We start from the raw sequence: 14,837 nt of genomic DNA on the forward strand, positions 1-14,837 counted from the left end.
CTACTCTAGACTTTATGGTAACACAAAGCAGCCTTTCAAACAGCAGCAGTTTTACACTGGCAGACAGGGCAGCAAGCTTTATACAGAAAACTGCACGCAGCCTGCAGCCTTTCAGATAAGCAAGCAGATTTACACTGGACACAGCCAGCATCAACCCTGCACACAAGGCAGCAGCTTTGCAGACAGACAGTGCACCTTACACACAGAGCCTTAATTGCCTTCTCTGTCTTTTTGAGTCCACCCCCTGCACGACCCCATAGTGAGGAGCCACCATCTCACCTTACCCTGCGCACGTCCCCACGGCCAGCGCCACCAAGGGCCACGCCACCGGACACCTGCCAGGACACCGGCAGAGCCACCGGACACCTGTGAGTACAGCTACCCCTACGCTGAACGCTGCAGGACACCGGTCGGCTTCATCTGAGACAGTCGCCCATCGCTGACACAGGTAAAAGACCGCACGCCACACGCACTGGCTAAAGGCCTACACACACCTACAGCATGGCAGAACTCAGGGCCTCACCAGATATCACGCAGGAGAGTGACCACTCAGACACAGAGACCGCCGCGCAACCGCAACAGGCGCAGGCATACGCAAGGCCCAAACGGACAGTCACACTGACACAAAAGGGCCGCGAAAACTATGAGGCTGACATTGACATATACCGCAAAAAATTAGAGAAGGCCTGGGAGGACACTGATTGTGAAATAAGTAATGTCGCAAGTGCTAGCGATCAAGAAACCCAGATCAAACAAGCTATTACTCAGATTAAGTCAAGCCATAGACGTTACGAAACGCTGTCACAGGCATATTTCACCTATCTGACAAGAACTAACACAGAAGACAGCACGCGGGAACGCGACCTGCAAAAGGCGATTGACCTGGAGCGCGATGGCATCGTGCAGACCGCCATCGCAGATGCCCAAAGCGATAGAAAAGAGCTCCTCCTGGAGACCGCATCGCAGCGCTCAAGCACATCCAGACACTCATCAAGGTCAGCAAGATCAGCGCAATCTCACGCGTCAAGCGCAAGCGCAAACGCCACCAAGGCGCGAGCCACCGCAGAGGCTGCACGCGCCAGGGCCGCATACGCTCAGAAAGAGGCAGTCATGAAACTAGAAAGGGCCCGCTTAGAAGAGGAGGAGCAGACAGCCGCTGCCACCGCCAATGCAGCCACTGCCACCGCTGCACGGAAAAGGGCATAGGTGGACTTGAACCTAGAGGCCCTAAATCAAGAGAAGGAAGCCGCCGCCGCCATAGCCCAAGCTGAAGTCCTAGAAGCAGCCGCGAGACAGGATGACGGGGAGCAACCATACAGACAGATAGCCTCAGAGGATCCAGCCCAATGCACTGAAGACTACGTAAGGAGCCTCTTCAGTGTAAACACCAACGCACCATCTCAACCCGGAGGGAGTGACTCCACAGACACCAAAGACTTGCTAGGTCCACGAGGAGAAGACACTGTTCCTACAATGGTACATCCTGCCTGGGATAGCCACAGCCACAACAGTGATCCACACGCCAGCGCGCACACGGATGCACTACCACAGGCTCGCCATTCAGGTACACCCACACGGGAAAACACAGCCCCTCGCACCGACCAGTAGTCATCACACGTCCACGCCAAGGAAGAGGCGACCGCACAGACCCTCCCAACAACTACCTCAGAACGGGACAAACACGCCGATGCCTCAGGCCTGACAGACATAGCCAAGTACATGATCCGGCGTGACCTGGTGCAAGCAGGACTCATCAGTTTCGATGACCACCCTGAGAACTACCGGACGTGGAAGTTCACATTCAAAGACACAATCAACAGCTTGGACTTCTCAGCGAGGGAAGAGCTTAACCTGCTATTCAAGTTCCTGGGAAACGAATCCAGGGAGCACGCGAAGAGACTTCGGGCGGCAAACGCGAACCAACCCCAAGTAGGTCTTGACCTAGTGTGGGAAAGGCTAGAAGAGTGCTACGGTAGCCCCGAAGCAGTCGAGGATTCGCTCTTCAAAAGAGTCGACAGCTTCCCCAAGATCACAACTAAAGATTACTCGAAGTTACGAGAGCTCGGGGACCTGCTGCAAGAGCTGGAGTTTGCAAGGAAAGACCATTCCTTAACAGGTCTCAGCGTCTTGGACTCAGCTCGCGGAGTGAGACCCATCCTGGAGAAGCTACCCTACAACCTCCAAGAAAGATGGATCTCACAAGGCTCCAGATACAAAAGGGAGAAGCAAGTCGCCTTCCCCCCATTCTCATTCTTCTTGAGCTTCATCCGCGAAGAGGCAAGGACAAGGAACGATCCCAGTTTCATCTTGGGTGCGCAAACCACACACAGTGCAAGCGGCCTGAGGACTGAGAGACCAGTGGCGAGATACGATAACACCCAAACACCCATATCGGTCCACAGGACAAACGTACCTCCCACGACCCAAACTACTCCTGATCAGTCGGTCGCCGGAGATGAGGAACCAAAGGACCTTAACAAAGAATGCCCTATACACAAAAGGCCGCATCCGCTTAACAAGTGTGTCGGATTTAGAATGAAACCCATAGAGGAGCGAAAGAACTTACTAAGGGAATGGGGAGCTTGTTTCAAATGTTGTGCTTCCACAACTCATTTATTCAAAGACTGTAAAGAAGAAATCAAATGCACAGAGTGCGATAGCGACAGGCACATAGCCGCTTTACACCCGGAAGCTATGAAGTCCAAATCAAGCGAAGCCCCTAACCCTTCGACAAAGCAGGGCGGGGAGGAAGAAGTGGAAGATGCACCCCCCACGTCGGTAGCGTCCAAATGCACAGAGGTATGAGGAAACGACGGTAGATCTTGCTCTAAAATATGTCTGGTAGCAGTGCACCCAGAGGGACAACCCCAAAGAGCTAAAAGGATGTATGCAATCATCGACGACCAGAGCAACCGATCGCTGGTCAGGTCAGAATTCTTCGACATGTTTAACATACAAGACAGCGCTTCTCCTTACACTCTCAGAACGTGCCATGGGCGAATGGAGACTACAGGGAGAAGAGTGAATAGCTACACCATATGCTCAATAACATGCCCCTTCCCACACTCATCGAGTGCAACCACATGGCTACAAACAGGGACGAGATTCCCACACCAGACGTGGCACATCATTACCCGCACCTCAGAGGAATAGCCAACTACATCCTTCCGGTAGAACAAGGCGCCAAGATCTTACTGCTGCTCGGTAGGGACATCATGAGGGTGCATAAAGTCCGTAAACAGCATAACGGACCCCACAACGCGCCATGCGCCCAAAGACTTGACCTAGGATGGGTGATAGTTGGCAACGCGTGCACTGACAAAGAGCACGGACAAGACTATGTTGACGCCCGCAGAACGGTGGTAACAGAATGTGGACACACATATCTCTCTGAACCATGTCTTGGCCATCTTCAAGTGAAGAGAAAAGACAAAGTCATACCCCTGAGGTCGACAAAAACATCCTCACATCGGGGGGATGTGACAATGGCCTAGGATGCTTAGCGGTTCAGATAACCAAGGATGACGAGTCGGCTCCACTGAAGGAAGAAAGTAACCTCCCAAAGGTGACCGACAATGGGATCGTCCAAAAGACAAACAAGCGGACGATCCTCTCGCGAGCAATGGCACGACTAAGATGTACAATTGTTCCTCTCCACAGAGTATCAAGTGACAAAGCAACCAGCTGTCACGGCTGGCATAGCCGCAAAAGATTGCGCCCTACAGGTGAAGCCACGGTGTCAAAAAGACTGTTCGTTCACACACGTACTGCTGCGACACACTTTATTTGAGCAAATACCCAGTATGTACCTGGCAGATACCTGGAATGCGCCGCTCCTCACCTCTGACAAGCCCCGTTGCATTTGCCTTCCCAGCCTGGGTTCATGCCTGGCTGATGGGCGGCTGATCTGTTAAATGATAATGATTAGGATTTAATAGGCTGCAATGCTTCGCGTGTCTACCAGATGGCATAAATTCATGAATTGTAATGCAGTATATATATATATACTGTGCAGTATTGCAGCCAGCGGGAATAAAATGCTTCAATCCCTGCCTGGAAAATAACTCAATGCACTCGGGCAGAAAACAGTCACAAACCTCAATACACCCGGGTATACCCGAATTCGTGGGACTAGCCGAGCTCGAATAAAGTGTGTCGCCAGTGTAAGAGGAGGCAGTTGCAGAGACATTTCCCAAAAGGATTTACAAGGACAAAAGAGACTGTTCTTCGTCATGTCCAGGGAGAGAACAACCTCCTGAGGGCAGTCAACAAAGAGACACAAAAGCGTTTCACCAAATTACGTGGAGATGTTCTCGTGCAAGAGGAATGCACCGATGACCTACGGTGCACAGCATTCCAGACAACAAGGGACGACGACAAGCAAACACCATTGAGGGAAGATAGAGGATTCCCGAGGTTAACAGTCAAGGAGCTCGTCAGAAACGGACCTGGCAGTTGGGCGAACCCGCTACCATTCCGTTCACCAAGAAGGCGCTTCCCAAACAATGGAGAACATGCTATTTCTAGGTTCACTTCACACCTCTGCGACCTACAAAGGGAACCAGAGACCAAAAACAACTTTGTGGTCTTCATCCAGAAGATATTCCTTACCGGCCACGCAAAGCCAGCACCTCTAATGAAGGAAGGTGAAGAGTGCGGTACCTCCAATCATCTGGGGCCTACCACCTTCAGGAACCCGATCAAATCCGGAGAGTGTTCAGCCCCAGCGCTCAGCTCCAGGGAGTCTCCCTGAACTACGCCTTCTTTACTGGACTAGACCCGACAACCAGTCTTCCAGGAGTGTTGTTCCGCTTCCGCAAGGAGCCAAAAGCCATCTCCTGCTGCCAAACACCAGGTGATAGAGCGACAGGCTACCACGACTGGCGTACCTACAAGGGGATGCACTCTGTGGGTAAAACTACAGATACAAAAAGACTGTTCTCTCACAAGGCTAAAAGGAAACAGTGCCAGAGACTTTTACACAAAGACATTGTGGTGCAACCAGCAAACCTGGAGCTGTGCATCCACCCTACATCCTTTGCCAAAGAACCTTGGCCAAGGGACCTTGATACCAGTGATACCGGCCGGTGTCACATCGCTATGTGGACATGGACTCTTGCATTGTTTGAGAATGTGATGTTATTTTTGCTATGCATTGCACATATGTTCCACATACTTATATAGTGGTATCTCCAGATACCAGACGGTGAGTGTCATGGAACAAGAACTGCATTTCTGATTCACCCCCCTCTCTCCTTTGCAGCTTCTGCCTGTCAGTTCTTATTTTCAGCTGTATGGAGTTTGCACACACATACTGTGCCTGTGTGATATGCAACAATGTTGCATTTCTTGCCTCTGGGCATGTAATCAGTGAACTGCTACTGCAGCCTCTCCAGTCCTCCAAGGTAATGGGCTTTCCCATTTCCCCCCCTGTCCTTGCTGACAGTTAGTGCAGTCTCACTCCACCTTTAGTGTGACCCTTGCCCCTCACTTCCTTTCCACCATCACCTCTGGGTGAGTGAGTACCCTGCTGTAACTGCTGTACTGGTAGGATTACCCTGTTCACCTGTCCTTAACTACAAGGCACCCACAGAGAGACACTATTTAAACATCAACATCTCTACACAAGTGCCTGTCTCTACCCTGCTTTCCCTCAATAAAGTGAAGAAAAGATACAGACCTTGTTGTGCTTTGAAAAGAGGGCCGAGTTGAAGCTATCTGGGCTAAATCATCTTACATATGACCCTGGCCTCCAGAATAACCCCCCATAAATAACACACAAATAACGACAAGACAAGGTCTGGAGCTACAAGGCAGCAGCTTTTTTATTTAATCATTAAATAAATGGAATGCTTGCTGATAAAGTGGGCTTCGTCATTTCTGACTCCTGAAATTAATGCTGCGCAGATACATGGAATTTCATTCTCCACTCAGTGTATGAATCTGGAGGCTTGTGAAAGAAGTCTCGGACACCTTGTCCCCCCCATAAGTATCTCCCTGTAAGCTCCATGGGGCAGGGACCGTGTCTGCAAAATGTTTCTGTAAAGCGCTACGTAAAATTGGCAGCGCTATACAAGAACAAAAAATTATTATTATTATATTTCTTTGTAGTGATCTGAGGTGAAAAGTAGATCAAGGCACCATGTCTGTAACTGAATTTTAGAACTCATTTTATGTGCATGAATTGATCCTGTGATAGTCTTGTGAGGCTTCGGAGTCCTTAGTAATCTTGTGGATCTTGGAGGACGGGAGTGAAACTAGATATTTTTTCTTGTCGAAAAAAAACACCTAAAAATTGAAAGATCTGACCTGTCGCAAGCCTGCTTTTCTTTAGATTGAGGATCGACCCACAGTCTACTAAGACGTTGTGCACTATGCACACATGATCCCTGGCAACTTGCTCTGACAGGGCCTTGATTAGAACATTGTCTAAATATCAGAATACAAATACATGCTTCTTTTAAGTCTATAGAAGCTAGAAATGCTCTGCTTTCAATCACTTGTAACACACTCCCCCCCCCCCCCCAATCGCAGATAGGGACCATGTGGGGAAATCTACATGTATTACCAGGTGTGGCGCAATACCTGTCTGGCTCACAGGAGGTCTGAGCCTCCGCTGATGGGAACCTGGGGTGTATCCTGAAACGATACTTACAGTGACAGCACCTCCACCTGTACGGGATTCTAACTAAGTGGGATAACCCCATGCAGGAACAAATAATGGTAACACACAGATTATAACAATAACCTTTACTAAACGCAATAACATAGATACTCTGTACCCCACAGTAAGACATATATCTCCCAACTGATATCCCAGTGAGTGTCCCAAAGTACCATCAGTGCCAGGCACCAATTCCCTGATGTCCGTGTCCCAATGTCAAGGCCCACCCAAATGTGTTGGAGATAGCGCTATCCCATGGAGTGTTAGTGCACTGCTTAGATACCTGCCTGGGGCTCCTGCACCCAGGTATAGCAGAATAACAAAAGGGGATCCGTCTGATCCGACCTTGTGTCCGCCTCCGCGTGGGGTGAATTCTGACGTGGATAATATCACCGTGTAGCTGGCGGGATCCTTGTCCGCAGGCCGCAGTCACCACGTGGCATCTCACCGGTGCTGTACGTGACTAGGATGAACTACTGTGGGGTCACGCCTGTATGCCCTCAGACTTGGCAAGACCCCAGTACTGAGGTGGGAACGGTATTACACCACACACCCACAGCAGTGGGAGCAAGCCCGGAGTGTGGTATAGCATTGCTGGTCCTGTAGAGAGAGTGGTTAATGATACTTGCAACGTCTGTTGGTGTAAGCGTAAGAATGGTCGTGTCCGTGTGCCAATGTCCAGGGGTCCAGAGAGTAGAGTCATCAGGGTACAAAGCCAGGTCCAAGGATTCCAGAGGTCAGCAAGGTCGAGTTCATAGCAAGGTTCAAGGAGTATAGAGAGCAGGGTAGTCCAGGACAAGCAGGGGTCAAAGCCAGAGAAATCCAAAGTAAACACAGGAGCAGGATACAGCAGGGACACAGAGGGAGCACAGCATAGGTCAGCACACAGGGAAACAGGAACTATGCAGAGCGACGATAGAGAGGACAGACAGGGATTATAAAGGGAGACACAGCAATAGGAGAGAGGGGAGGAGCAGAGAGAGAAGTGGGAGACAACAGGGATAGGTCAGGGAGAGAAGAGGAGGAGACAGAAGGGGCAGTCAGGGGAATGGCCTGTAGAGACTGGGAGGAGGAGTCAGGAATGTGGCAGGCCCAAGAAGAGGAGCGTGTGCGCGCGCCCTCTGTAAGCAGAGGGTGCGCGCGCACAGGCTGCGACAGGGAGATGGCCCGCAGGGACCGGGAGGAGGAACCAGAAGGGCGACAGAGCCCAGAAGGAGAGCGTGTGTGCGCGCCCTCTGCAAGCTGAGGGAGCGCGCGCACAGGCCGTCACCAGGCGCGCGGAGTACAGCGCCGCGGATACCCCGATGGAAGGAGGCGGATGAGTGGACGGAGCCGCCAGGGAAGGTAAGGCACTGGCTGCGGGCAAAGTGGGTGTCTGGGAGCGGGGAGCGTTACTGCAGGGGCTCGGGGACCGCACGGGCGCGCGAGACCTGCGGGACATGCGCTGAGGCAGTGGGGTAGAGAGAGAGGTAGACGGAGCAGGACAGGAGTGGGAAAGGGCAGAGGGATTGGAAGGAGATGGGACAGAGGAAGAGAAAGAAGGGGAAGGAATCCCCTGAATCGTCACATGGGGAAAGGTCCCTGACTGAGGTTGCTAAAGGGAAAGCCCATAATCTATCATGAGTTGGGGCCTAACTGGGGCCTAGGGGAATAAGGTCTGGCCTAATCCAGAGGAGCACTGCTCCCTAGACATTACCTGCTCCTTTGCAGTCCCTCTTCCGACTAACGTGGTCTGCAGCGCGCCAAATGTATCAACTGCAGTCCTCCGTGAATGCTGCAGCCCTATTGGCTGGGTTTGCGCCATGTGTTCCTAGCCCCTATGCATTATGGGGCTTGTAGTTCCCCATGCAGAGCTTCTGTGTAATGGCCGTCGCTCCGCCTGAGCCACTGCACAGGTCTCTCTCCCTACTGGCCACCGTCCCTGTCTCTTTGCACATGCGCGAAACTCAACGCGCACGCAATCGGTCAAGACGGCACCCTGTCTAGGGGAGCCTTTATCTAGGCGCTCGCCTGCAAAAATCCCTGACATTGTCAGGATCTCCCCCCTGTCTCCATTGCCTAGTGCGCCGCGCCGGGAGGTAAGGGGCTAACGGGGGAAACCTGGGGACCCGTGCTATACACTATTATGACTGCCCTCAAGAACTCCATCTTAAAATGCTGGATGTTCAGATAGGCATTGATTTCTCTTAGATTCAGAATTGTTCTGAATCCTCCTGATGCTTTCTGTACTAGAAACAGGATTGAACAAAAACCCTCGCCTCTCTGAGAAGGTGGAACTGGTTGAATTGCTGTATTGGCTAACAGATCATGAACCGCCGTATTGGAGCAACTAATGCAATTTTTTGAAAATATTTTTTTAACATAGGTATGAAGCACGGGGTCTTCATAGACGAACCCCATTAATTTCATCTTCAGGGGCCCCTTGCTTCCCGAGATACAGATCTCCAAAGGGAGTGCCGATTTCTCAGCCAAATTTAAAACATTAGGAACCCAGACCTGATGATGTCATGGCTTTCTATTGGCCTGCAGCATGCGAGAACTTTGAAACTCCACCCTTACGTGAACCCTGCTAGCGGAGCGGCTCCCGGCACCCCATATGGAGGTAAGTAACTCCTGAAGAAGGTGGTCTCTTCCGATGAGGAATCTCCAAGTTTTCAGACACTTGCCTGTCTTGATTAATCTATGAAACTGTCAAGCTGCAAATCCAATGAAGTCTGTTGAAAAATCACAGTCTCAGGGGTCTTTAAAAAGGCCCAGATAACAGACTGCAGAGTGAAGTTTTCATCCAGTCAATGAAAGTAGTTAAAAAAATTATATAATATATAAAATATAAAAAGCGGCGCTTATCCAAAAACACAGTTACTAAAGATGAAAAAGAATAAATCAATACTTAGTGTCCCGCAGCCAGAGTCCAAAGGAGGCTATTCAAATTCCTCCACGAATAGAACGCACAAAAGGAAAAGAGTTCTCCGACGCGTGGTCTTTAGATCTTCCTCTCCAGGGTACATATAAGAGAGAGAAAACCAAGAAAGAACATACCACAAACAAGTGACAGAGAATCAAGAAAAATAATCACGACTCGAGATCTTGACACTTGCCTGTGTGTCTACCTAGTAGGAACTAGACACAGGCAAGTGTCAAGATCTCGAGTCGTGATTATTTTTCTTGATTCTCTGTCGGTTGATTTTTACCCATATTACACCACTTGTTTGTGCTATGTTCTTTCTTGTTTTTCTCTCTCCTATATATACCCTGGAGAGGAAGATCTAAAGACCACGCGATGAAGAACTCTTTTCCTTTTGTACAATGAAAGTAATTAACTGAGTACAATTTTCGTCCTCAGATATCTTCTTAATGCACAACATACTGGACACCTAACAAGCTCCTATTAAACCCCCAAAATACCCACAACATATATATAAGCATATGAGTGTCAGAGGAGTGCTACTGAGCATGGCAATATGCATTAAAACCAGAGACATAACATAAAACACAGACAAAGCTCAGTTTTTAGCACATCTAGTGAGACTCATACACGGTACAGTGCCTAAATATATATGGATAAATATCTAATAAGTAAATGGTCTTTTAGTTTGACATTTTTGGCCAAAATTGTTGTAAGCCCCTGAGCCAACGCCAAGGCAGACCACATATCAGGGGTCCCTAACGCTAATATAAATTCTTAATAACCTGTTTAATAACAGGAAGAATGATTTATAGTAAATCTGTCAATATTAGCTGCAAAGTTCTGTCTGACTGAAGCTTTTATTAACCTGTACATTACCAGGAAAAGCACTCTGTATTAGAGATGTCACAGCCAAACTGCAAGCAGGCAAGTTCCCCTGAGTGGAAGATGCTATGGAGTGAGCCCATAACCATTTAAATGTGGGAGGGGGTGAGCTTAAATTAAGTAGGAGGTTGCCAACCTCCAATCAGCCATGACTAGCTGGACAAGAATTGTAAAACATACTGGACACCTAACAAGCTCCTATTAAACCCCCAAAATACCCACAACATATATATAAGCATATGAGTGTCAGAGGAGTGCTACTGAGCATGGCAATATGCATTAAAACCAGAGACATAACATAAAACACAGACAAAGCTCAGTTTTTAGCACATCTAGTGAGACTCATACACGGTACAGTGCCTAAATATATATGGATAAATATCTAATAAGTAAATGGTCTTTTAGTTTGACATTTTTGGCCAAAATTGTTGTAAGCCCCTGAGCCAACGCCAAGGCAGACCACATATCAGGGGTCCCTAACGCTAATATAAATTCTTAATAACCTGTTTAATAACAGGAAGAATGATTTATAGTAAATCTGTCAATATTAGCTGCAAAGTTCTGTCTGACTGAAGCTTTTATTAACCTGTACATTACCAGGAAAAGCACTCTGTATTAGAGATGTCACAGCCAAACTGCAAGCAGGCAAGTTCCCCTGAGTGGAAGATGCTATGGAGTGAGCCCATAACCATTTAAATGTGGGAGGGGGTGAGCTTAAATTAAGTAGGAGGTTGCCAACCTCCAATCAGCCATGACTAGCTGGACAAGAATTGTAAAACATACTGGACACCTAACAAGCTCCTATTAAACCCCCAAAATACCCACAACATATATATAAGCATATGAGTGTCAGAGGAGTGCTACTGAGCATGGCAATATGCATTAAAACCAGAGACATAACATAAAACACAGACAAAGCTCAGTTTTTAGCACATCTAGTGAGACTCATACACGGTACAGTGCCTAAATATATATGGAGAATGATTTATAGTAAATCTGTCAATATTAGCTGCAAAGTTCTGTCTGACTGAAGCTTTTATTTAATAAAAGCTTCAGTCAGACAGAACTTTGCAGCTAATATTGACAGATTTACTATAAATCATTCTTCCTGTTATTAAACAGGTTATTAAGAATTTATATTAGCGTTAGGGACCCCTGATATGTGGTCTGCCTTGGCGTTGGCTCAGGGGCTTACAACAATTTTGGCCAAAAATGTCAAACTAAAAGACCATTTACTTATTAGATATTTATCCATATATATTTAGGCACTGTACCGTGTATGAGTCTCACTAGATGTGCTAAAAACTGAGCTTTGTCTGTGTTTTATGTTATGTCTCTGGTTTTAATGCATATTGCCATGCTCAGTAGCACTCCTCTGACACTCATATGCTTATATATATGTTGTGGGTATTTTGGGGGTTTAATAGGAGCTTGTTAGGTGTCCAGTATGTTTTACAATTCTTGTCCAGCTAGTCATGGCTGATTGGAGGTTGGCAACCTCCTACTTAATTTAAGCTCACCCCCTCCCACATTTAAATGGTTATGGGCTCACTCCATAGCATCTTCCACTCAGGGGAACTTGCCTGCTTGCAGTTTGGCTGTGACATCTCTAATACAGAGTGCTTTTCCTGGTAATGTACAGGTTAATAAAAGCTTCAGTCAGACAGAACTTTGCAGCTAATATTGACAGATTTACTATAAATCATTCTTCCTGTTATTAAACAGGTTATTAAGAATTTATATTAGCGTTAGGGACCCCTGATATGTGGTCTGCCTTGGCGTTGGCTCAGGGGCTTACAACAATTTTGGCCAAAAATGTCAAACTAAAAGACCATTTACTTATTAGATATTTATCCATATATATTTAGGCACTGTACCGTGTATGAGTCTCACTAGATGTGCTAAAAACTGAGCTTTGTCTGTGTTTTATGTTATGTCTCTGGTTTTAATATCTTCTTAATGCACTCTGCAAAATCTTTTGATGTAGGTAGCAAAGTTTGGCATTGCACTCTGCCCATAATTTATCCTTGGAAACAGTTTTTCTAGGTGTGACAACTACAGCCATTTGCTGAGGCTGCTCTGTTTTCTGCTCCCGTAAATCTGTAGAAGGAACAGACATGCTGCTAACCGTCTAACAATAAGGGAACAGGTAAGCAGGAAAACGCATGCTTTTAAAATAGCTGTCAGGTGTTTCAAACTTCCCACAGGGGCTAGATCTTTTCCAGGTGCCGCTTGTTACAATGAGGTGTGGTAATTAATGAGAAGGTACCAAATAGCTGCTTAGTAGCAGATTTAAAAGCCAAACTGTGATTTAGCCCTAGAAACTCTTTCCTGGGTTTAACAATCTGACCCGCTAACTGAGGCTGCTCTGTTTTCTTTCCCTCTGAAACTTTAGAAGAAGACTAGCAGCATGTCTGTTCCTATCAATAAGTGAATAAATAAGCCTGCGTACATAGTATAAGTGATGGCGTGAGTGACGTTGCTTGCGCCGAAAACAGAAGGCCGTAAAGCAATGCAAACAACCATAGAGCGTGAGTGTGTGCACGTGCACGTGCACGTGCACGAGAGCGACCGAAACGCCACGAGACAATTTTCTATTTTTCTGCCCGACAGCCAGGTCACGTGCGCGGTTCAGCCAATGAGGGTGAACCACTCACGTGACATCATGGGCACACCCTCACCACGCACCCCGTCGCACAAACCTACAGGCCACAGATCGCTTCTAGTACTTCATGTGCTCCGTCACGCTGTATATCCAAGGCCTAAGCAGGGAAATTGATACTTTTAAAATACTTGGGGTCCAGAACCAGCTTCTTCCTCCCTGATGGGGAACTGACTTTCGGCGCAAAACAAACATGCTCTCCGTCAAAACGACATCTGCCGGCCCCCGAAACACTGCGTTGTGACGTTGTCATCCCATCTCCACTACACAGAGAAGCGGCTCCCGCAGCCTCAGGGGGAAGATGCCTAGCAGCGCTGAAACAGGCTGAATGCGGCTGGCAATAGCATAATCACGGTAGAATAAAAGGGGACGTTCTTGAGGTAGGCTGGGGAAACGGTAGGGAAATCACCTCCTACTTCACTTAGGGTGACATCAGCACGACCCTCATAAAAAGAATAAATGAAAAAATAAAACTCTCAGGGAACCTGCCTGACGTCCTTTACAGCTGAGGTAGGACAAGAATAACTGACCTACCAGCTGTGAGGGGAAGAGCTATCCTATTAGTATTTTGGCTGTCATAGAGGACCGAGAAGAAAAAAAGATTATAATCCATAAATTAATACTGTATGTAATAAACTGAACTGGTTTGAGCAATTCAGAATCATCTGAATTTATCATTTGTATATCACAACTCCTAATTCCTTGGGGGATTTCATTTCATACTGTATAATTTTTTTCTGTGTTTTCTTTGTCCTACAGTTTTCCTATTAAAACATTTTAACAATAATTCCTGGGTCATATGACTTCTCTCTTTGATGAACACTCAGTTTTGCAAAAGTCTGCGTGCATTGTCCATTTGCTGTTGGACCTTGCATTTTCCAAACTACAGCTCAACCCCTTATAACGCTGTGCTTGGGGTTCAAAGAATCACATCGCGTTATAAGCGGATCGCGTTAAAAATAATGTACAATTGTATGCATTGTACAATAAAGTATTTAAGACACCAATAATCGTGTTGTAAAGTAGTCATAAATACGAAAATTGGGGGCCACTTTTGCACCGCGTTATAAGCGGATTCGCGTTGTAACGGATCGCGTTATAACGGGGTTGAGCTGTATATCACCCAGAAATGCTTTAGATTAAAGAATTAACGTTAGGAACTTTGAAAATATGACAGAGATTAAGTAATGGTATAAACATTCCCAACCAGTTCATACATGATATGTAACCCCCCTTTTTACCTTTTAATTTTCATTAACTGGCTAATTCCATATCATTGTCTTTCAGAATAAAAATTGTCCACTTATACATACTTTGGGTTACTGCATTTTCTTTCTGCACTCTGCACGCCGGCTCCACATGTTCTTGTACAGTGGGACCAGGGAGTCCACACACCCCATCCTCCATGGATAGTTTCTGGGTGCTTTCCTACAGTAATGCATTCTCCATTGAAGCACCACTAAAAAAATTAAAAATGCAGTTAATATATATTTTTTTTAAATGTAAACAAGAACAATAATAAGTATGCATTGAGCAACACTGATCTGCAAATTACTGTTTGTATCCATTACAGTGACCACATACAGATGTTTTTTTTTTTCATTTAACTAAAACTGCATGTCTGTGGGCCTTGCTTAAATCCCCGAGTCTGTTATTTAATGAGTCTCTATTAAATTACATCGTGCAGGCAAAGGCAATTAGAAGATGATATCACAATTCTG

At 47.0% G+C, this 14,837-nt stretch overlaps 1 protein-coding gene across 1 annotated transcript in view; it reads right to left on the bottom strand.

Annotated features, from left to right (window-relative positions):
* ADAMTS12 (ADAM metallopeptidase with thrombospondin type 1 motif 12) overlaps positions 1-14,837 on the bottom strand; it is a 609,209-nt gene that overhangs the window by 219,974 nt on the left and 374,398 nt on the right. The window contains exon 11 of the mRNA XM_075587768.1: positions 14,430-14,575. Within this exon, the coding sequence (XP_075443883.1) occupies positions 14,430-14,575 (146 nt within the window). The remainder of the gene's footprint in view (positions 1-14,429; positions 14,576-14,837) is intronic.

Source organism: Ascaphus truei, chromosome 1 (assembly GCF_040206685.1).
Source record: "Ascaphus truei isolate aAscTru1 chromosome 1, aAscTru1.hap1, whole genome shotgun sequence".
In the NCBI taxonomy this organism is placed as follows: domain Eukaryota; kingdom Metazoa; phylum Chordata; class Amphibia; order Anura; family Ascaphidae; genus Ascaphus; species Ascaphus truei.